This window comes from Oryctolagus cuniculus, chromosome 7, assembly GCF_964237555.1.
Source record: "Oryctolagus cuniculus chromosome 7, mOryCun1.1, whole genome shotgun sequence".
NCBI classification, from domain to species: domain Eukaryota; kingdom Metazoa; phylum Chordata; class Mammalia; order Lagomorpha; family Leporidae; genus Oryctolagus; species Oryctolagus cuniculus.
In genome coordinates this window covers 43162505-43187420 of record NC_091438.1, presented here as the reverse complement: position 1 = coordinate 43187420, position 24916 = coordinate 43162505, and the positions used below count along the sequence as shown (strand labels likewise).

General features: G+C 41.8%; 1 protein-coding gene across 36 annotated transcripts in view; it reads right to left on the bottom strand.

Moving 5' to 3' along the window:
* The window catches only part of ASH1L (ASH1 like histone lysine methyltransferase), a 241742-nt gene that overhangs the window by 33373 nt on the left and 183453 nt on the right, over positions 1–24916 (bottom strand). For 33 of the 36 annotated variants that reach the window (XM_051857197.2, XM_070077550.1, XM_070077542.1 and 30 more), the window contains 3 exons: positions 8273–8346; positions 6461–6506; positions 6241–6349 (listed from right to left, as the gene is read on the bottom strand). The exons of 2 other annotated variants lie outside the window; for them this stretch is intronic. In XM_051857197.2, the coding sequence (XP_051713157.2) occupies positions 6241–6349; positions 6461–6506; positions 8273–8346 (229 nt within the window). Of the gene's footprint in view, positions 1–3330; positions 3666–6240; positions 6350–6460; positions 6507–8272; positions 8347–24916 lie in introns of those variants that run through there. One more of the 36 variants, XM_070077563.1, reaches the window with a different exon arrangement.

Sequence of the window (24916 nt, the reverse complement as noted above, 5' to 3'; positions counted from 1 at the left end):
GATCAGCTTATTGAGCCGCAGTGCCAGCGGAACAAGTACTCTTAAGTGGCTACTTAACTCACTTCTCTACAACACCTGCTCCCACCTAGACTTTAGATGGTAAAATACAAAAAGATTATCATCTTTTTTTTCAAGAGTTTTTTTTTTTTTTTTTTTTTTTTTTTTTTTTTTGACAGGCAGAGTGGACAGTGAGAGAGAGAGACAGAGAGAAAGGTCTTCCTTTTGCCGTTGGTTCACCCTCCAATGGCTGCTGGGGCCGGCGCGCTGCGGCTGGTGCACCGCGCTGATCCGATGGCAGGAGCCAGGAGCCAGGTGCTTTTCCTGGTCTCCCATGGGGTGCAGGGCCCAAGCACCTGGGCCATCCTCCACTGCACTCCCTGGCCACAGCAGAGGGCTGGCCTGGAAGAGGGGCAACCGGGACAGAATCTGGCGCCCGACCGGGACTAGAACCCGGTGTGCCGGCGCCGCTAGGCGGAGGATTAGCCTAGTGAGCCGCGGCTCCGGCCTCAAGAGTTTTATTTATTTATTTGACAGGTAGAGTTATAGACAGTGAGAGACAGACACAGAAATGAAAGGTCTTCCTTCCATTGGTTCATCACCCAAATGGCCACAACGGCCGGAACTACACCAATCTGAAGCCAGGAGCCAGGTGCTTCCTCCCAGTCTCCCATGCGGGTGCAGGGGCCCAAGGTCTTGGGCCATCCTCCACTGCCTTCCCGGGCCACAGCAGAGAGCTGGACTGGAAAAGGAGCAACTGGGACTTAGAACCTGGTGCCCATATGGGATGCCAGTGCCGCAGGTGGAGGATTAACCAAGTGAGCCACAGCGCTGGCCCCAAAAATTATCATCTTAAACATCATTTAAAAAATTTTTAGGCCGGCGCCGCGGCTCACTAGGCTAATCCTCCGCCTAGCGGCGCCGGCACACCGGGTTCTAGTCCCGGTTGGGGCGCCGGATTCTGTCCCGGTTGCCCTTCTTCCAGGCCAGCCCTCTGCTGTGGCCAGGGAGTGCAGTGGAGGATGGCCCAGGTGCTTGGGCCCTGCACCCCATGGGAGACCAGGAAAAGCACCTGGCTCCTGGCTCCTGCCATCGGATCAGCGCGGTGCGCCGGCCGCGGCGGCCATTGGAGGGTGAACCAACGGCAAAGGAAGACCTTTCTCTCTGTCTCTCTCTCTCACTGTCCACTCTGCCTGTCAAAAAAAAAAAATTTTTTTTTTTTTACTTATTTGAAAGGCTGAAACACATAAAGACATACACACAGATGTCCTATCTGCTGGTTTACACCCCAAATGCCTGTAACAGCAGGCCTGGGCCAGGCAATGCTGGAAGCTGGAAACTCAGCTGAGTCTCCTATGGGGGTGGCAGGGATCCAAGTCATCACCTGCTGCCTTCTAGGGTGTACACTAGCAGGAATCTGCAAACAGCAGTAGAGCCAGGGCTGAACTCAGGCACTCCAATATGGGATGCACAGGTGTCCCAACTGGAGTCTTAATTCTAGACCTAATGCCTGCTCCTTACCCTATCATATGTACATAGTTCAGTGGTAATAAGTATATTCATTGTTGTTTTATAGGAATTTTAATATTTCACTACTGAAAAACATCATTTTTTTTCCATTAAGATTTATTTATTTATTTGAAAGGCAGAAATACAGAGAGAAGGACAGAGAGAGAGAGCGAGATCCTTCATCTGCTGGTTCACTCCTGATATGGTTGCAATGGCCAGAGCTGGGCCAGGCCAAAGCCAGGAGCCAGGAGCTTGTTCTGGGCTTCCCACATGGGTGCAAGGACCCAAGAACTTGGGCATCTTGCACTCTTCGAACCAGGCCTTCCCAGATCATTAGCAGGGAGCTGGATTGAAAGTAGAGCAGTTAGGACTCAAACCAGTGCCCATATGGGATGCTGGCACTGCAGGTGGAGGCTTAACCTAAGCTTTGGCCCCTGAAAATAATATTTCTATATTACAAGTAACATTTCTACTCTATAATTACCAGTGGATTAACAAGCAACACCTTCCAAACCTAGTAAATGAATGTTGCTATATGTCTTCTATGTCTTCCCACTGCATTTTTTTTTTCAAGTTTCTAGAACTTTAGGGAGCCATTCTGACTCAATGTATGATTTGGAGTCCCACTTACGCTGTTAATCATGACTAAAATAAAGAAGGATCAAGAAAATGGTAGCTCAAAATATCAAATTATATTTATAATCCTGATTTTAAAATCTTATAAAGGAAGGATGCAGAAAGTCTGCACTTTAAATACTTCCTTTAGAGTCATCTGATTTATTCTTCAATAAAATCAAATCCTCAATATAAAGGGCAAATAACACACAGTGTCAAGGCATATAAATGAGTAGTAAACATAGAAAGTATATACTAAATTATTCTTTAATTCAACAAGTATCTTCAATTAGAAAGAAGAAATTGCCTTACAGCAGTCAACCGCCTTATTCTTTCTTTTGATGACTTCTCTACTATATGCACACTGCCAAACACCCCTCATGAAAGTGCCCTCCTTTTTGCCTTTTCTTTCTTTTAAGTTCTACCTTCCGTGGCACATTTCTGGCTTCTGTTTCATTTAGAGTTCTTCCATTCTCATGATTTCAACTGTAATTCTGCATTCACCATACTCTACCAATGTTTTCATAGTGTCATAATATGTAAGACAATACACTTTAGATGGATTAAAAAATTAAAAATATAAGAATGCTCAGATGGGGCCAGTGCTGTGGCTCACTTGGTTAATCCTCCACCTGCAGTGCCAGCATCCCATATGGGCGTTGGGTTCTAGTGCCGGTTGTTCCTCTTCCAGTCCAGCTCTCTGCTGTGGCCTGGGAAGGCAGTGGAGGATGGCCCAAGTGCTTGGGCCCTGCACCCGCATGGGAGACCAGGAGGAAGCACCTGCCTCCTGGCTTCCGATCAGCGCAGCGCCGGCCTTGCAGCCATTTGCATGATGAACCAATGGAAGGAAGACCTTTCTCTCTGTCTGTCTCTCACTGTCTAACTCTATATGTCAAATAAATAAAATAAAAATAAAAAAATAAAAAGTAAAGAATGCTCAGGTGAGACTTAGAATTTTCTAAAATTTCTACTTGGGAATAATTACTCAAGGTTGGTAAAAATTTGTGGTTTCTATAGTTGAAGATATTCAAATAAATGCCATTTGTTTAGGTAAACAAACAGGATAAATCACTAAGTTACATACAAGTAAAGCATGTTTCTACTTAAACAAAACTGTAAATTTACCAAAATCTGAAAGCAGATGCTACAAACTGATGTGAAGTCTGATATAGTAATATAAATTGCTGTTAAATTTAGCCAGATAATCACCTTGAAAAACTAGACTTTTTTCTCTCTAAATATACATCCAGGGGGCTGGCACTGTGGTGTAGCAGGTAAAGTCACCGACGGCAGTGCTGGCATCCGATATGGGCATCGGTTTCAGTCCCAGCTGCTCCATTTCCGATGTAGCTCTGCTAATGTACTTGAGAAAGCAGCGGAGGATGGCCCAAGTCCTTGGGCCCCTGTACCCACGTGGGATACCTGGCAGAAATTCCTGGCTCCTGGCTTCAGCTTGGCCTAGCCCTGGCTGTTGCAGCCATTTGGGGAGTGAACCAGCAGATGGAAGATCTCTTTTCTCTGTCTCCTCATCTCACACTGTAATTCTTTCAAATAAATAAATAAATAAATACATCTTTTTTTTTTAAATGTACATTAAGCTAGAGAACTCTATTCCTGATAATGTAACATTTAAAGTTAAACATTTAAAGTTAAAATGTACCAGTATGAATGATTTTAACAAGCTATGGAGGTCAGATCATTCCTGGTGAAGAGAGGTGAGATGTTCATTTGAGAGAAATGAATGTACCTGTTGGAAATCATGCCAGGTCAGGACTAAATAAGTTTTGGAGGCAGGGGAACAAGACTTAAAAAGAATTTTCCATACTTTTTAGGATCAAGAATATGAGGACATATGGCTGCTTGGAGCAAAATTAAGATCTTAAGAGATTCTCCACTATGGGCAAGTGGAAGTGAACACCCTTTGTCACAAAGAAGCCCAGACAGAACCTAGTAGGAAATAATTTGAGGACCTTGAGGTTTACTTAAGGGCTTATGGACATTCAGAGGACTCACTACCGGCACCATTATAAAACTAAAATGCTGCATAAAATGAATTTTAAGGCTGTGCTTGAGGTAAAGGAGAATGCTTTGCATCAGCCAACGGGTTTGACATGGATGGATGGCATACTGAAACAACAATCCATCAGATCTGTAGAATGTACATGAGAGCTTTTTAATAGGTGATAGAAAACATGTATTAAGAAAACTGCATGCTCTACCTCTCTCTGTAACTCTGTCTTTAAAATAAATAAAATAAATCTTTAAAAAACTGCATGGATTTCAAACATTTTTTATATCACAATAATCTCTTATAATTCCATTTGTCCATGAACTTTTTCAAATACATTGGTAACTGGTATTGCTGATTCCTGGAAATTGTTTAGAGGGGAGACTGAGAAGAAAGACTGGATTTCCGGGGCGAGCGCCCTGACGCAATAGGTTAATCCTTCACCTGTAGCGCCGGCATCCCATATGGGTGCTGGTTCTAGTCCTGGCTGCTCCACTTTTGATCCAGCTCTCTGCTGTGGCCTGGGAAAGCAGTAGAAGATGGCCCAAGTCCTTGGACCCCTTAACCCCCGTGGGAGACCTGGCAGAAGCTCCTGGCTCCTGGCTTTGGATCAGCTCAACTCTGGCCGTTGTGGTCATTTGGGGAGTGAACCAATGGATAGAAGACCTCTCTCCCTCTGTCTTCCTCTCACTGTCTGTAACTCTAACTCTCAAATAAAATAAATAAAACCTTAAAAAAAAAAAAGAAAGACTGGATTTCCTCCTAATTTGAGTAGCTAAGGACACAGCAGAGGTTTGAAATATAAGAAATGAAACCTTATTTTGTATTTCCTCTACTCTAATAAAGAAGTTATACACACATTATGCACCCCCTCATATACCCACACACTGGAAAAGAGAACAAAACAAAAACAAGCAAATTAACAAAAACTATGAAGAGCTGAAATTTTAATAAAAAATTATCTTTAGGATAAGGATAGGTTCATACAATAATAATAAAAAATAATAATCTATGCAGGGGCCAGTGCTGTGGCATAGTGGATAAAGCCAGGTCTCTGCTGTGGCCCGAGAGTGCAGTGGAGGATGGCCCAAGTGCTTGGGCCCTGCACCTGCATGGGAGACCAGGAGAGGCACCTGGCTCCTGACTTCAGATCAGTACAGTGTGCTGGCCGCAGTGGCCATTGCGGGGTGAACCAATGGAAAAGGAAGACCTTTCTCTCTGTCTCTCTCTCTCACTGTCCACTCTGCCTGTCCAAAAAAAAAAAAAAATAATAATAATAATAAAAGTAAATTTATTTAAAAAAAAAAAAAGCCACAACTAATCCTCAAAAACTAGGAAAAATCTCTTAATGGAAATCATTAACTCCTTTCTTTTCCAGTAATATCTTAATGGTTTTCTCTATAGAGAAGAGTGTGGCCAAATGTAAGGTCAAAGGCTTGCCCCCAAATCATAATTCTTACTTCCAAATGAGATAGATTCCACTGCTTCTATCTTTGACAATAACATTATCATCTCTCATTAGCATCACTGACTCAGTTATCACATTCATATTTCCTACATGCCAATAGTTTATCAACTAAGTTTTCCTCCCAAATATATCAAGTGCTTGTCCATCACTTTCACTGCCATGTCCTAACTCTATAATCCTCACAATTCTCCCATAAAGATAATATTCTTTTTATCACAGGGATTAAACAGCCTTCCCCAGTTTTGTTATGCAATAAGATTTAAAATGCAAGTACACAGAACTCTAAATTTCATCCTTTTTCTGATACTCTATTCTGTCCACTGATAAGGTTTTACATATCTTTGTGCATCTTCTTAAGAAAAATGAAAAAGCCTATTTAACTTTTCCATCCAAAGGAAGAGTAATATATATACCTTAAAGCCTATGCTTTAGAGCAGGGGTGGGAACCTTTTTTCTGTCTATCGCCATTTGGATATTTGTAACATCATTTGCGGGCCATACAAAATTATCAACTTAAAAATTAGCCTGCTGTAGATTTACTGTATTTTGAGTCCCACCTGCGGTTGCCTCGGCAGGGTCTTACGTGGCTCCCGCGTCAGATGTTCCCCACCCCTGCTTTAGAGGAATCAGTTTAATACAGTACCTATTGAGGCAGTCATCCACACAGCCCTTCCTGGTGTCATCATCTGGCTTCTTACAGTTACAGGTGGTAGCCTCGTAACCAGAAAGGGGTTTGACATCAACGTAGACATCTTGAGAAGACAGCAAAGAATAGTTTGTGAATATACTGGATACTTTTTCAAGTGCTAGGCTAAGAACATTGATAGTATGGAGACAGAAAAGATCACTCCCAAGTTACTCACTTGAACGAATTTTTTTATATAGTGGGACATCTGGCTTTTTGTATAGCTAGAAGAAAAAGAGAAAAAAATCTTGATATAGCATTTAACTTCAAATGCTAGACCGTGGCATCAATCACTAAAAATACATTAAGTTATCCATATGTTCATTCAACTGCTCATATGGAACTATTTACAAGACTGGGTTGAATATGACTGAGGAAAACTCTTAATGTGATTACTTTTTACACTAAAATAAAAAGTGAGACAATTAGATTCAACAGAAGAAGCATTACTAAGTCGTTTACAGAAACGCATTTTGAATTGTTTTCTTCAATATGTTGTTATATAGATTTAAGTGAATAAAGGAAAACATGCATAGGGCTGATTTAGATGGCCTGGGTAGGCATATGAAATTAAAAAGATGAATACCTAGGTTTTTCAAGTTAGAAACTATAGAAAAACACATTTCAAATTTCAATAGAGGCAATTAGTTTAGTGAATAAAGGGAAGAGGACAGATAAGAAAAATGGCATTAGGGGAAAAAAAAGAATGTACTAGGAGAGATAGCTAGCCCTTTTTTTTTTCATAGAGGACAGTATAAAACAGAGAGCAGTTTAAACTAAACTGCTTATTAATTTGTTAGAATAATCCCACCATAATTTTCTCAGTCACTATGTTCAAAGTACTGTCTCCACTGACAAAAACTTTATGTAATTTTCTAACACACTGATAGTCTCAGAATTTGAGAGGTCTTCAGGGGAAGAGAATGTAGAGGGGAATGGCAATTGCTCTTGGCTTTCCAAAATTAACCTTCAGTGACACTCTGGTGAACTCAGGAACCTGTCACCTCATTTCCTTGACTACTTTTATTTTGCATGGTTGCTGTCAATATGGAGCCTGGAGGCTATAACTTAGCACAAAAATCACTGGGGGAAACATTTCAATGAGGGGAGCAAGAGAGACAAATGGGATCTTCCTATTTGTTTATCAATACATTTTTTTAAATTTTTATTTTTGAAAGGCAGAGTGGACAGTGAGAGAGAGAGAGAGAGACAGAGAGAAAGGTCTTCCTTTGCCCCTATGCAATTGGTTCACACTCCAATGGCCGCCGTGGCCGGTGCATTGCGGCTGGCACACCGCGCTGATCCGATGGCAGGAGCCAGGTACTTATCCTGGTCTCCCATGGGGTGCAGGTCCCAAGGACTTGGGCCATCCTCCACTGCACTCCCTGGCCACAGCAGAGAGCTGGCCTGGAAGAGGGGCAACCGGGACAGAATCCGGTGCCCTGACCGGGACTAGAACCTGGTGTGCCGGCGCCACAAGGCGGAGGATTAGCCTAGTGAGCCGTGGCGCCGGCCTTTATCAATACATTTAAAGAGATTTTAAAAGTACAAGTGTTAAACATTTCCCTGTTTCCTCTGGTAGAAGAATCTCTTCTGCAAATGAAAAATAAATTACAAACTGTTGAAGAAGCCAACAAAAACAAAGCCTGAAATTTCTTAGTGCTGCTGGCAGTGCATCTAAATTCTCTGGAGATCTGCTTCAAACAGGATTCTTACAGACCAGAATCTTTGCTACCAAAATAAAAGCCCAGAATAACAACAGAAGGTTGCCTAGGAAAGAAGGAACTCACTGCTATTTTGCAGTATGAATAATGGCAAATAGGTCACATTAAATATGGATGTAAATTCATTTTTATTTAGTGTCTAACCTTCACAGGAACACTTGATACTTCCTAAGGTGAAAACATAACGAGGAAGTAAAGAAAGAGACTTGCACACCCCACTCCTTTTACCACTAAGAATGAAACCTGGCAAAACAGGCTCTTTGTACCTGATTGTGTTTCCACTGCCAGAGGATGTCATAGGGAAGCTGGAAGTCAATTCTCTTTTGTCTTAGATACTTTCCTGAAACAAAAAACACTATCAATTTCAAAACCTATTCTAACATGTACTCGAACAAAAGGATCAGAAAGCCATAATATCTAATATGCACTAACTAGAAAAAAAAAGATTAAATTCTTATACTTTCTGGGCTTTTCTACCACCGGTTTTTAACCTTTGCTATTTTTCTCTACCATAATCCTTATGATATGCTAAATATACATTTTAATTTTATAGTACTCTATATAAAACCATTAACAGGGAAATTTCTACTAAAAATATAGGTCTTTATAAAAGATAACCAAATACCAGGAATTTCTTTGATTATTAAAATTACTACTAATAATAAAGTATCTGACACTTGCTCACCTTCATTTTCACACATAATCTAAGGCTGACTAAAAGTATTTGCAATTAAATAACTTGAGCATTTTCCATGCAAATTTATATTTACATTTTTCCTAGTAATTGAAATACTACTTATAAAAGAAATTCTTACTTATTTTTATATTGTTTGAAAACATTGAGAGACAAAAATTTCCCATCCCCTGGTTCACTTCCCAAATGTCTGCAACAGCCAGGTTTGGGCCGGCCTGAAGTCAGGAGCCAGGAACTCCATCCAAGTTGGAGCTAACTACTTTCAGTCATTATCTGTTGTTCCCTAGGTGCACATGAGCAGGAAGCTGGATTTGAACTAGAAGCTGGAAAATGAACTAGGCACTGATAAGGGATGTGGGCATCCCAAGAGGCATCTTAATTGCAACAAACAACTGTATCAGTATCACCTGTAAAAGCCAACGTCAAATCCCCCTAACTTAAAAAGGCTTTTCCAACTTCCATATCCCATAAGACCACTGCTACATTGCTCAACTCTTGTAGGATTGTACTTTTCTTTTTCTTTGTTATTTGATTATCTGTTCTTTTTCTTCTTCTTCTTCTTCTTCTTCTTCTTTTTTTTTTTTTTTTCAGAAAGATAGAGACAGAGATAAAGGTCTTCCTTTACCGTTGGTTCACCCCCCAAACAGCCACTGTGGCCGGCGCACTGCTCCAATCGGAAGCCAGGAGCCAAGTGCTTCCTCCTGGTCTCCCATGGGGTGCAGGGCCCAAGCACTTGGGCCATCCTCCACTGCCTCTCCAGGCCACAGCAGAGAGCTGGACTGGAAGAGGAGCAACTGGGACAGAATCCGGCACCCTGACCGGGACTAGAACCCAGGGTGCCGGCGCCGCAGGTGGAGGATTAGCCAAGCTAGTCGCAGCGACGGCCTGATTATCTGTTCTATCACTTGTCTCTAGACAAGTTTTTTCAGTGTGTTCTGATCACAGAAACCAAGGTTAAAACTATTTTAATGTGATATAGATGTTATATACCTTTTTAATTATGGTGACATTTTCATAATGGTAGATAAAAGCACTGGCACTGTACCATGAGTCAAAGCAGTGGTACAAAAAAGTACCGGCAGTCACTGTATTCTTCCCTTTCACATATTAACACAACAGCAAAGCTGGCATCATTTAAGAATCCTCTTGATGAAGAGGTTAAATATTAAATCTTGACCCACAAAACAAGATTTTTAACATTCTGCATGGCACAATGAAGTAAAAACATAAAGCTTTTATGCTGCATGATGAAGTCCAATGGTTGTTTCAGGGAAAGATGCTTATGTGAATATCTGAATGGCCAGCTGAACTAAATAATTTTTTTTCATGTAACACAATGATTGAGTTCTTAAAATAAGCAATATGAGAAAAAATAAATTAAATAAGCAAAATGAACTGGTCATGTCAAGAAATACAATAGTAAAAACAGTATATTAAATGAAAACTGAGGTTTTGGAAAATTGGTATTCACTACTGTTAGCTTTTCAATTTCTCAGCATTTAGAATTCTCTGAAGAAACCACTGGAGATATCAACCAATATAAATATTTCTGGAGATATATAGAGAATGGAAGAGCTACATAATTTAGTGAGTCAATATTTTTCAATGATCACTGGATAAAGCAATATAATCACACATAGGAAAAAGATTTACTCAAATTGCAAGAGATTAGGGGCTGGTTTAGTGGGTTTAGCCGCCACATATGACACCAGCATTCCATGCCGGTTCAAGACTCAGCAGCTCCACTTTTGTCCCACTTCCTGCTAATGCACCTGGGAAGGTAGGGGATGATGGCCCAAATGTTTGGGTCTCTGCCACCCACATGGGAGACCTGGATGGAGTTCCTGGCTCCTGGTTCAGCCCTGGCTGTTGTGATCATTTTGGGAGTAAACCAGTGGAATGAATAGCTCTCACTTTTATTCTGCCTCTTAAATGAATGAATAAATAAATATATCAGTCAATTTTTTAAATGGATTTCAAAATAATTAACAGGGGTTGGCGATGTGGCATAGCGGGTAAGGCCATTGCCTGCAGTGCCAGTATCCCACATGGGTGCCAGTTCTGGTCCTGGCTGCTCCACTTTTGATCCAGCTCCCTACTATTGCCTGGGAAAGCAGTGAAGGGTGGCCCTTGTCCTTGGGTCCCTGTACACAAGTGGGATAACCGGAAGAAGCTCCTGCCTTCAGATTGGCTCAGCTACAGCTATTGTGGCCATTTGGGGAGTGAACCAGTGGATGGAAGACTCCTCTCTCTCTCTGTAACTCTTCCTTTCAAACAAATAAATAAATCTTAAAAAAATTAACAAAAGCTCATAAATTTCAGACTCATCACAATTAACTTTAAGAAACAATCACGTTTATGCTGTTGGTACAGTATCAAAAAGAATAAACATAATTATAAAAATTGTTACTAAAATATTCTAACTAGTTATCTGTGCAAGGTCAGATTCCTTCATCTACTTAAACTAAAAAAAATCACCAGGCCGGCGCTGCGGCTCACTAGGCTAATCCTCCTCCTTGTGGCGCCGGCACACTGGGTTCTAGTCCCGGTCGGGGTGCCGGATTCTGTCCCAGTTGCCCCTCTTCCAGGCCAGCTCTCTGCTGTGGCCAGGGAGTGCAGTGGAGGATGGCCCAAGTCCTTGGGCCTTGCACCCCATGGGAGACCAGGAGAAGTACCTGGCTCCTGCCATCGGATCAGTGCGGTGCGCCAGCTGCAGCACGCTGGCCGCGGCGGCCATTGGAGGGTGAATCAACGGCAAAGGGGCAAAGGGGCAAAGGAAGACCTTTGTCTCTCTCTCTCTCACTGTCCACTTTGCCTGTCAAAAAAAAAAAAAAAAAAAAAATCACCAAATACTAAATGTTCGGGGGCAGGGAGGCTGGTACTGTGGGTTAAGCCACCATCCCATATGAGTTTCCATATAAGAGCCAGTTCAAGTCCTGGCTGCTCCACTTCTGACCCAGCTCCTTGCTAAGGTGCCTAGGAAAGCAGTGGAAGATGACCCAAGTGCTTGGGCCCTTGCCACCCATGTGGGATACCAGGATGGAATTCCAGGCTCTTTGGCCTGGCTCAACCCTAGCTGTTGTGGCCACTTTGCTAGTAAACCAGTGGTTGGAAGATATCTCTGTCTCTCTGTAACTTTAGCTTTCAAATACACAAATCTTGTGGGGGGGGGAAGCTCTCTATCTGTGGGTGCAGCCAACTGTGGATACAAAATATTAAACAAAAGACTAAAGGTAAAAACATTAGAAAATCCAGCTGTCTTCTATTAAGCCAGACATTAAAGAGATTCACATACAGTCTTGCTTCTCATTAAATGTTTTTGGTAAAAAACATGATCAATGTTAACATATAATGAATAATGATTTTACTAATTGGGCAAAACTGATTATAATGTAGCATGGAGTACAGGTGTATCTAGGGAGAAATCACATATGGAGGTAAAGTAGTGTAACAGGATTTGGGGGTTACAGATGATATTAGAATAGAGTTCATCTGTTGACAAGAAATCAACACTGAATGTAGGGCTACGAAGTATGTATGAAAAATGGAAAAAAAGGTCATTGTGTGTTAAAGAATAAAAAGTTATACAGCTACTAAAGAGAAGTATATATTCGTATGGAAATATAATATGTTCTCCAAGTTGTAGAACCGTATTACAGTATAATCTTATCTTTGTAATTAAACCAATTTTTGAAACATCAAGGAGCTATACACAGTGGACCAACCTGGAAAGGGTATGAAGAAACTTTCTACTCAGGTGATGGTAAAGTTATTGAGAAGAGTTTGGAACTCCAAACTCAGCAAATATGTAAGTTCATGCAAAATGGAATGTAAAGATAAAAATAGAAAATGTAAATTTTATTTCTCAACATAAGCTTCATCAAGTTCAAGACACTTACTTAAGTGATACCAGCCATTTACTCTATACCTGAAGAAGTGAGGGTTCTGGAAAAAAATTTTTTAAATATTTATTTGAAAGGATAGTTAAAGGAGAGTTACAGAGAGGCAGAGGCAGAGAAAGGTCTTCCATCTGCTTGCTAGTTCACTCCCCAATTGGTCGCAACAGCTTGAGCTGTGACAGTTTGAAGCTAGGAGTCAGGAACCTCCTCCGTGTCTCCCACACAGGTGCAGGGGCCCAAGGGCTTGGGTCATCTTTTATTGCTTTCCCAGGCCACAGCAGAGAGCTGGACCGGAAGTGGAGCAGCTGGGACTTGAACTTGAAGCCCATATGGGATGCCAACACTGCAGGCAGTAGCTTTACACGTGCCTGGAAATTTAACTATGTTAGTGAAATCATTTTCTGCATTATTAACAGAAGAAAAATGGGTGCCCTTTAAAGATTTTTTTTAAAGACTATAAAACATAAAGTCAGAAGGAGCCAAAACAGGTGTAAGGCGGCTGCCCAATGGTAACTCGAAACCGCCCTTTATCACGAGGAAAGAGGAAGAAGAGTGTTGTCACAGTATGGGACTCTGTGATGAAGCTTTCTTGGGTATTTTTCTGCTAAAGCACTAGCTAACTCTCTCAAAACTCTCTCATAAGCAGATGTTATTGTTCCTTCAGTCTCCAGAAAGTCAATAGGCAGATATGCTTTAAACATCACAAAAACATTGTTGCCATGACCTTTGCCCCTGAACAGTAGTGTGCTTTTGTTTTGATTGGACCACTTTCATTTCTGGGTAGCTGTTGTTTTGATTGTGCTCTGTCCTCAGGATCATGCTGGTAAAGCCATGTTTTACCTCCTATCACAATTTTTTTTGAAGAAATGCTTCAGGATCTGAGCTCACTGAGAGGTCTGTGGTGTTGGCTTTGGTTTCAACTGTTAAATTTTTGTCCTCTTCAGCTAAGCAACGAGTAAATTACTTTTTCCTGGAAAATTAATATGGATAGTCTGCACTGTAGAGTTCATTTTTTTTTTTTAAGATTTATTTACTTATTTGAAAGTCAGAGTTACAGAGAGGCAGAGGCTAAGAGATAGAGGTCTTCTATCCACTGGTTCACTCCCCAAATGGCTGCAATGGCTGGGCCAATCTGAAGCCAGAAGCCAGGAGCTTCTTCTGGGTCTCCCACACAGATGCAGGGGCCCAAGGACTTGGGCCATCTTTTACTGCTTTCCTAGGTCAAGCAGAAAGCTGGATCGAAAGTGGAGCAGTCAGGACTCAAACTGGTACCCATATGGGATGCCAGCACTGCAGGTGGCAGCTTTACCTGCTAAGCCATAGCGCCGGCCCCTGTAGTTCATCTTTAACACCATCTTGTATCTATTAAGATGAGTTATTCATTTATAAAATATTCCTCTGCTGGCCGGCGCCGCGGCTCACTAGGCTAATCCTCCGCCTAGCGGCGCCGGCACACCGGGTTCTAGTCCCGGTTGGGGCGCCGGATTCTGTCCTGGTTGCCCCTCTTCCAGGCCAGCTCTCTGCTGTGGCCAGGGAGTGCAGTGGAGGATGGCCCAGGTGCTTGGGCCCTGCACCCCATGGGAGACCAGGAAAAGCACCTGGCTCCTGGCTCCTGCCACCGGATCAGCGTGGTGCGCCGGCCGCGGCAGCCATTGGAAGGTGAACCAACGGCAAAAGGAAGACCTTTCTCTCTGTCTCTCTCTCTCACTGTCCACTCTGCCTGTCAAAAAAAAAAAAACAAAAAAAAAAAAAAACCTCTGCTTGAGGCATTTTCTCCATAAACTTTTATTTATTTATTTATTAAAGATTTGATTTATCTGAAAGGAAGAATGACACAGAGAGAGTGAGAGAGAGACAAAGAGATCTTCCATTTGCTGCTTCAGTCCTCAAATGGCAGCGACAGCTGGAGCTGGACCAGGTTGAAGCCAAAAGCCAGGGATTCTATCAGGGTCTCCTACGTGGGAGGCAGGGGCCCAAGCACTCAGGCCATCTTCTGCTGCCTTCCCGGGCACATTAGCGCAGAGATGAATCAAAAGTGGAGCAACTATCACTCGAACTGGGGCTCTGATGTGGGTTCTGGTATTGCAGCTGACAATGTAACCTGCTGCACAACACTGCACTCCCTTAATCTTTTCATAAAGCATCAACGATTTCACCACTCTTCAACTGAAGCTTGATCATAAATTTGATGTTTTCTCTTCTGTTTTAGCAGAACTCACACTGGTCTGACAAGGGATCTTTTCAAACAGATGTCTTATCCTTAGTACCTCAAACTAGATCCTGTTCTGATGTGTAGAAAATCAGTGGAGTTTGATTTGATGCAAAAGAATTTCAAAATCTGTGCATAATTTTTTCATAATATACATTTTCCATGAACATTTTGAATATCCCTGTACATTTAAGATTTGTACATTGGGGCCAGTGTTGTGGTGCAGTGGGTTTAGCTGCCAACTGCAAGACTGGTATCTCATAATGGAGTGCTGCTTTGAGTCCTGGAAACTCCAATTCTAATGCAGCTTCTTGCTAACATGCCAGGAAGGCAGCAGAAGATGGCCTAGGTGCTTGGGTTCCTGCCACCCATATGGGAGACCAGGATGGAGTTCTGGGACCCTAGCTTCATACTGCCCCAGCTCTGCCTATTGTGGGCATCTGGGGAGTGAACCAGTGGATGAAAAATCTGTCTTGTCTTTTCTGTTGCTCTGCATAAACGAACAAGTAAATAAACCTTTAAAAAGGTTTGCGTACCTTATTGCTAATAAATGAACTTCAAAGGAAAAATTTATAAATAAATATTGAGATCCTGGTTTTGGTATGTATGTATATATGTATGTACATATGTATGTTAAAATATCAGGAGACTTCAGAAAACTCATGGAAAAATAGAATCAAAATAGGAATTTCCCAAGAACTTTTTGAGGCCTCTTTATATTTAGTAGGTATATTAGTGTCTGTAGTTTATTTTGGAGTAAAATAAAATGAACACAAGTACAGAGAGACAGATACACAGATATACATACAAATATCATACATCACACAATGTAAAATGTTAATAATAGCTAGCTGTTGGGATACTATGTATTCACTGTAAAAAAATTCTCAACTGTTCTGTATGACAAAAAACTGCATAATAAAGAGAAAAAACAGCTATATATGTATATGGAAAAAGTTTACTAATCAGTATCTTTGGGGAGGAAGTTTTATCTTTTTTTTTGTTGTGAAGATTTATTTATTTACTTGAAAGTCAAAGTTACACAGAGAGAGGAGAGGCAGAGAGAGAGAGAGATAGAGAGAGAGAGATTGGTCTTCTATACAATGGTTCACTCGCCAATTGGCCACAATGGCTGGAGCTGCGCTGATCTGAAGCCAGGATCCAGGAGCCTCCTTCGGGTCTCCCTCGTGGGTGCAAGGGCCCAAGGACTTGGGCCATCTTCTACTGCTTTCCCAGGCCAAAGCAGAGAGTTGGGTGGAGCAGCCGGGTCTCAAACCAGTGCCCATATGGGATGCCGGCAAGTCCAAGAAAACTGCCTCATCAGAGAGTGGCCAGTGAGCAAATACGTGCTGAATGGACAGATGGAAAACTACCTCAGGGAACAAGCTTCAAGGAAATGCCATTAATTGTTGGGTTGTGACCTTATTTTTTTGAAATCAAAAAGTATTTATTAGAATCAAGAACCTCCAGCTGGGGTGGCATGAAGGGGGGCTTCCAAGAGAGAAAAGAACCCAAAAGGCATCCTGGTATTCTGGTTTTTAAGTACAATTTCAAAGGGGAAAAAAAATTTGACAATCAGATTGGCATTCAGTTACCAGTCAGGAACAAAACCCATTAAAAAGCCTGATTTACAATTCTCCATCCTGTCTGGCCTGCTAAGGGTAGGATGTGGAACTTGTTTTCACAATAAGCTGTGAGCTCAGGAAGAGCTCCCTTGGTATTCTCATGGTCTATTTTAACATTTTTAAACAGTATCAACTGTCTTGTTTCCTGAATTGTACTTTTCCTAAGTTCTTCAATACACTTCACTCTTTTGCCCTTACATTTTCATGTCATTCCTCTCACCTAAAACTGGAATCTCTCCACCAAATTATGCCCTTTGTCTTCTAAACCTTACTTAAAAATCTGTACATCTAACATAGCTATTGTAAAGAACCACAGTCAATCCTGATTTTGAAAGCTACACTATCCAATATGGTAGTTATCCATCTTTTCCCATGGGTTTATGCAGGGTTTTTTTTGTTGTTGTTATTGTTCTTTAACTATGTTACCAAGATACTGTCCTACATAGCATATAGCTGAGAGGGTGGTATTATGCAGAATAAAGAATTCATAAAGCTAAAGAACAAAAAAAAACCTAAACAACTCAATTAATCAATGGCCAAAGGTCTACAATAAATATTTCTCTAAAGAAATCCAAAAAAACCCACCCAACAGCATTAATCAACAGGGAAATTCAAATCCAAACCACAATAAGAAAGTGGGCATTCTGGTCCAGGCGGTTAAGCTACTGTTTGGGATGCCCATATCCCATACTGGAGTGGCGGGAGAGTTCTACCTCTGCTTCCAATCCAACTTCCTGATAATGTGCAGCGGATGACAGCTCAAGCAACTGTGTCCCTGCCACCAACAGGAAGACCTGGATAAAGTTTCTGGCCCCTAGCTCCTGGACTAGCCCTGTCTGTTGCAGGCATATGGGTAAAGAAATAGCAAATGGAAGATATCTCTCTGTTTCTCTCTGTCATATTGCCTTTCAAATATATAAGTAAATCTTAAAAAAAAAAAAACAAAACTGAAAGCAGGGTTTTGAACAAAGAATTGTAAACCAATTTCCATAGTACCATTATTCACAACTGTCCAAAGACAGGACAGAAATGTACATCAAAGGGGGTGGGCGCGGCGGTGCAGCAGTTAAGTCACCACTTGGAATGCACGCATTGCATGTCTGAGTGCTAGTTAAAATACAAGCTATTCAGCTTCTGATCTAGTTTCCTCCTGATGAACACTGGAAGGTGGCAGATGGCGGCTCAAGTGCTTGGGCCCCTGCCACAAGATCCTAGTTCCTGGCCTGATGCAGCCCTGGCTGTTGTGGGCATTTGGGGAGTGAACTATTAGATGGGGTTATACCCCCTTCTATCTCTTACTCTACCTTTCAAATAGAGGAAAAAATAAACACTAAAAAAGAAATGCCAGGGCTGGTACTGTGGTGCAGCACCAGCATCCCCTATGGTCATTGGTTCAAGACCCAGCTGCTCTACTTCCAATCCAGCTCCCTGCTAATGAGCCTAGGAAACCAGAAGAAGATGCTTGGTCCCCTGCACCCATATGGAAGTCTTGGTCGAAGCTCCTGGCTCCTGGATTTGGCCTGGCAAATGCAGGCATCTGGAGAGTGAACCACTAGATAGAAGATGTCCGTTTTTCTCCTTCTCTATAACTCTGCCTTTCAAATAAACAAGTAAATCTTGAAGAAGGAAGAAGAAGAGGAGATAATCAACAAAGGTGTCTGTCATTAGAAAAATGGATAAAGAAAATGTAGTATATATATGCAATGGAATATTATTCAACAATAAAAAGAATGAGAAATGAGATCTAGTAATCTGTAGCAAAGTGGATGGAATTGGGGGATGTTATATGAAGTGAAATAAGCCAGACACAGAAAGACGAACACTGCATTTTCTTTCTCATATTTGGAAACTTAAAAATCAATCTGAACACAGAATAGTGATTATTAGAGGCTGGGAGGAGTAGGGAGGATAGAAGATATTTGCATAATGAGTACCAAAACAGAGGTAAACTGAAGAAATGAATTCTTAATTATGCAGCATAATGGTGGTGATATATATATTTAGAGTAATCTCTTTTCATAGTCTCAATCCTCTGGATTTTCATATAAATTTTGGAATCATCAGATTAATTTAACAGAAAACCCCACTGTTAATATAGCTAAGATTACACTGTACAATTTTTATTTTATTATTTTTTATTTTTTGACAGGCAGAGTGGACAGAGAGAGAGAGAGAGACAGAGAGAAAGGTCTTCCTTTGCTGTTGGTTCACCCTCCAATGGCTGCCGTGGCCGGCGCGCTGAGGCCAGCACATCGTGCTGATCCAAAGCCAGGAGCCAGGTGCTTCTCCTGGTCTCTCATGTGGGTGCAGGGCCCAAGGACTTGGGCCATCCTCCACTGCATTCCCTGGCCACAGCAGATAGCTGGCCTGGAAGAGGGGCAACTGGGACAGAATCTGGTGCCCTGACTGGGACTAGAACCCAGTGTGCCGGCGCCGCAGGCGGAAGATTAGCCTATTGAGCTGTGGCGCCGGCCTACACTGTACAATTGAGGCTTTCAATTCCATAACATGACATACCACTCTATGTATTTAGGTCTTCTTCAATTTCTTGGAAAATGTTTCAGTTTACAGTGTAGGGGACTTTTTTTTAAAGGATAAATTTATCTTTAAGTTTCATTATACTATTATAAAAACTTTTAAAAATATTTTCCAATTGTTTGCTTACAGTATAGACAGGTGTTCTGACATAGCAGATTACACTGCCACCTGCAAAGCCAGCTTCCCACATGGGTGCTGTTTTTTTTTTTTTTTTTTAAGATTTATTTATTTATTTGAAAGTCAGAGTTACACACAGAGAGAAGGAGAGGCAGAGAGAGAAGGAGAGGCAGAGAGAGAGAGAGAGAGAGAGAGAGAGAGGTCTTCCATCTGCTGGTTTGTTCCCTAGATGGCCACAACAGCCGATCCGAAGCCAGGAGCTTCTTCTGGGTCTCCAAAGGGGGTGTAGGGGTCCAAGGACTTGGGCCATCTTCTGCTGCTTTCCCAGGCCAAAACTGAGAGCCAGATCAGAAGTGGAGCAGCCGGGACTTGAACCCGTGCCCATATAGGATGCTGGCACTGCAGGCGGTGGCTTTATCCACTATGCCACAGAGCACTGGTTCTTATAACAGCACCCACATGGGAGACCTGGACAGTTTCTTGCTCTTTGATTCAGCTTGGACCAGCCCTGACTGTTGTAGCCCATTGGGAAGCAAACCAGCAGGTGGAAGATCTCTGTGTATCTCCCTCTTTCTCTCTAACTCCGCCTTTCAAATAAACAAACAAAATCTGTTTTTCTTTAAGTAGTAGTCCCCATAAACCTTCCTTTTTTTTCTTAGATTTATTTATTTGAAAGGCAGAATTATGAAGAAGAGGCATAGGCATACGCATAGGCATAAAGAGACAAAGACACAGAGAGATCTTCCATCTGCTGGTTCATTTCCCAAATGGCCAAAATAGAGCTAAGCGGAAGCCAGCAGCCAGTAGCTCCATCTGGGTCTTCCAGATGGCTGCAGGAGCCCAAGTACTTGGGTCATTTTCTGCTGCCTTCTCGGGTGCATCAGCAGGGAGCTGGATTGGAAGTGGAGCACCTGGGTCTCAACGGATACCCATATGGGATGCCAAAACTGCAAGCGGCAGCTTTACGCACTACACTACAGTGCCTGCCCCACAAACAAAATCTTAAAAAAAAAAATGTGTTCCCCACTGACTTTGAGTCTGGTTGGAGGGCTGATAGAGGGCTGGGCACCCACGCAGTACTGTGAAGTGCTCCAGCCTCTCAAGATATCACAGGCTCTGAGGCTCAAACTCCTAAGGCAGAGCACCCACAGGCAGCTGGATCTGGGTACATCTCTGCTCTCTGTGGACAGGACAGGCTAGTGGGGCTAAGTGGATCCTCTGCACTCCATGAATGTGAGAGCTTTGTGTGGTGAGACTGTGAGAACTCTGTGACTGCATGACAGGGTCAGGGTGGACGTGGGTCTCTGGGCAATCACTACATCCCGCACCAGAGGCTCAGAGCTCCTTGAATGCCTAGAAGGGGTCATTGCAGTGGGATCCATGCTCAAACTGAGGACTGCACAGATCCCTTCTGTGGGACATGTGGCAGCATACCTAAGTGTTGCACTCACAGTGGGCTAAACCCTTGCACTGATCACCTTGGAAAAGAAGTAAGGCTGTGATTAGACCAACAGAGGTGATTATGCCCTCCCTCTGCTGACAGCACAGGACATCTACGATGCCCATCTTGGGTGTCATCCTGGATACTCACTCCATCTTGGAGCACTGACCAGAGCTCCCTGGTCATAGCCAGCACATGCCTCTGGGTACGCGCTGGAAGAGTAGATACTCTACTAGGCAACAGAGGCATAGTCCAAAGATAAAAGCCATCAGAGAAGAAACCAACAAGTATTTCCACAAATGCCTAAAACAACAGAACTAATCTATACTATGGACCAAATGGACCTAACTGATACCTACAGAACTTTTCATCCCACAATTGCAGAATACATATTCTTTTTATCAGCACATGGAATTTTCTCTAGGATAGACCATAAGCTAGCCCATTAAGCTAGTCTGTCTGACCAAATTCAAAGAAACTGAAATCATACCATGCATGTTTTCTGACTACAATGGAATGAAAATGGAAATTAGCAACTCAAGCATCTCTAGAACATACACAAACACATGGAGACTGAACAACATGCTCCTGAATGAACAGTGGGTCACAGAGGAAACCAACAGGGAAATCAAAAAATTTCTTGAAATGAATGAAGATGATAATACAACATATCAAAACTTGTGGGATACAGTGTTAAGAGGGAATTTTACAGCAATTGGTGCCTATATCAAGAAACTGGAAAGATATCAAATAAATGAGCTATCAATGCATCAAACAACAGTAAACCAAATTCTGAATTAGTAAGAGAAAAGAAATAATTAAAGTTAGAGAATAAACAAAATTGAAACAAAGAAAAAAATCAGTTAAATGAAGAGCTGTTTTTTTTTTTGAAAAAAAAAAAAAAGGAAAAAAAAGAGGGAAAGGACCCAAATTAAAAAATTCAGAAATGAAAAAGATGAAAAAGGAGATTATATAACATGGAGATCACAGAAATAAAAATCATCAGGAACTACTACAAACAGCTAAATGCCAACAAATTGAAAAATCTAGAAGAAATGGATAGATTCCTGGACATATACAATGCACCAAAATTGAGCCATGAAGATACAGAAAATCTAAACAGACCAATAACCAAGACGAAAATTTAATCAGTAATAAAGACCCTCCCAACAAAGAAAAGCTCAGGATGAGATGGCTTCACTGCTTAATTCTACCAGACTTTTAAAGCACTAATTCCAACTCTTCTAAAGCTAGTCAAAACTGAAAGGGAGGGAATTCTCCCAAATTCCTTCTATGAGACCAGCATCACTTGAACTCCAAACCGGAAAAAGATACAAAAAGAAAGAGAACTGTAGACAAATATCCCTGATGAACTTAGATGCAAAAATCCTCAACAAAATAACTAGCCAAACATTAGAAAGATCATTCACCTGGACCAAGTAGGATTTATCCCTAGTATGTGGGGATGGTACATCATATGCAAATCAATAAATGTGATATACATTAACAAACCAAATAAAAACCATTCACCCATGTGAGACCCAAAAGAAGCTCCTGGCTCCAGGCTTTGGATCAGCTCAGCTCCAGATGTTGCGGCCATCTGGAGAGTGAACCAGTGGATGGAAGATTCTCTCTCTCTCTGCCTTTCTGTAACTCTGCCTTCAAATAAATGTGTTTTTTTGTTTGTTTTTTTAAAGAAAAGAAAAAGAAGACACACAAAAAAAATGGAAAAATCTTCCATGTTCGTGGATGGGAAATGTCCATACTACCAAAAGCAATTTACAGATTAAATTCTATCCCAATCAAAACACCAATGACATTCTTCTCAGATCTAGAAAAAGCGATGCTAAAATTCACATGAAAGCACAATAGACCCCGAATAGCGAAAGCAATGTTAAACAACAAAAACAAAGCAGGAAGGCATTACAATACCAGATTTCAAGGGGCCAGTGCTGTGGCGCAGAGGGTTAACACCATGGCTTGAAGCATTGGCATCCCATATGGGCGCTAGTTCAAGACCCAGCTACTCCACTTCCTATCCAGCTCTCTGCTATGGCCTGGAAAAGCAGTGGAGGATGGCCCAAGTCCTTGAGCCCCTGCACCCGCATTGGAGACCCAGAGGAAGCTCCCAACTCCTGGCTTCAGATCGGCGCAGCTCCAGCCGTTGCGGCTATTTGGGAAGGGAACCAATGGACAGAAGACCTCTCTCTCTCTCTGCCTCTCCTCTCTCTGTGTAACTCTGACTTTCAAATAAATCAATAAATCTTTTTATTTTTTTGACAGGCAGAATGGACAGTGAGAGAGTGAGAGAGTGAGAGAGAGAGAGAGAAAGGTCTTCCTTTACCGTTGGTTCACCTTCCAATGGCCGCTGTGGCCTGCGCACCACGCTGATCAGAAGCCAGGAGCCAGGTGCTTCTCCTAGTCTCCCATGTGGGTGCAGGGCCCAAGCACTTGGGCCATCCTCCTCTGCACTCCCAGGCCACAGCAGCGAGCTGGACTGGAAGAGGAGCAACCGGGACAGAATCTACGCTCTGACCGGGACTAGAACCTGGTGTGCTGGAGCCTCAGGCAGAGGATTAGCCTAGTGAGCCGCGGCGCCGGCCATAAATAAATCTTTAAAAAAATTTCAAAAAAAAAAAATACCAGATTTCAAGACATATTACAGGGCATTTATAATTAATACAGCCTGGCACTGGCACTAAATAGACATGTAGACCAATATAAAGGAACAGAAACTCCAGAACTCAATCCATGCATCTAAAACCAATTTTTGGCAAAGAAGCTAAAATCAATCCCTGGAGAAAGGACAGTCTTGTCAAGAAATGGTGCTGGGAAAATTGAATTTCTGCACGCAGAAGTATGAAACAAGACATCTACTTTACACCTTATACAAAAATCAACTCAAAATGGACCAAGGACCTAAATCTAAGACCTGATACCACCAAATTACTAAAGGAGAACACTGGGGAAACTGCAAGACAATGGCATAGGCAAAAACTTCTTGGAAAGGAACCCAGAAGCACAGGTAATCAAAGCCAAAACAGACAAATGAGATTACTTTAAGCTGAGAAGCTTCTGCACTGCAAAGGAAACACTCAGCAAAATGAAGAGGCAACAAACTGAATGGGAGAAAATATTTGCAAACTATGCAATGGATAAAGGATAAATATCCAGAATGTATAAAGAGCACAAGAAACTCAACAACAACAAAAGAAACAATCCAGTTAAGAAACGGGCAAAGGACTTGAACAGGCATTTCTCAAAAGAAGAAATTCACATGGCTAACAGATAAAGGAAAAAAATGCTCAGGATCACTAGTCAAGAGGGCAATGCAAATGAAAACCACAATATTTCACCTCACCCCAGTTAGAATGGCTCTCATACAGAAATCAACAAACAATTCTGGCAAGAATGTGGTGAAAAAAGGTACTCTAATCCACTGTCAGTGAGAATAAACTAGTACAGCCACTGTGGAAGACAGTATGGAGATACTTTAGAAAACTGAAATCAGATACACCATAGGACCCAGCAATCCCACTCTCAAGAATTTACCTTTACCCAAAGGAAATGAAGTCAGCATATGAAAGTTACCTGTACCCCCATGTTTTTCTTTCTTTTAAAAATTTATTTATTTATTTGAAAGGTAGAGATAGAGAGAAATCTTCCATCCACTGGACACCCCCCAAATGGCTGCAATGGCCAGGGCCAGGCGAGGATGAAGCCAGGAGCCAGTAGCTTCTTCAGTGTCTTCCACATTGTACACCCATGTTTACTGTGCCTCAATTCACAACAGTCAAGATATAGAATCAACCCAGATGTCCATTAACTGTATAAATTGTGGTGTGGTGTATGTGTATATATACACACACACACACATATATACATATGTACACACATATACACACATAATATATATATAATATATAATGGAATACCATATATAAATATAATATATATATAATGGAATACCATTCAGCCATAAAAATGAATGAAATTCTGTGTTTTACAACAAAATGGATACAACTGGAAACCATTATATGTATGGAACATGTTCCACTACTTTCCCAGGCACATCAGCACAGAGCTGGGTTGGAAACAAAGCAGCTGGGACTCCAACTGGTGCTTCCCCCATACAGGATGCCAGTGTTGCAGGTGGTGGTCTATTGCACCATAATGCTGGCCTCTGGTGTTCTTTCTTTCTCAAATATACACTGAATTTCACTAGAAAACTATCTAGGACTAGAATTTTTTGTGAATAATTTTGGTAAAGAACTCAGTTTCTTTCTTTTTTTTTTTTTAAGATTTTTTTTTTATTTGAAAGAGTCACAGAGAGAGAGGTTTTCCATCCAATGGTTCACTCCCCAGATGGCCACAACAGCCGGAACTG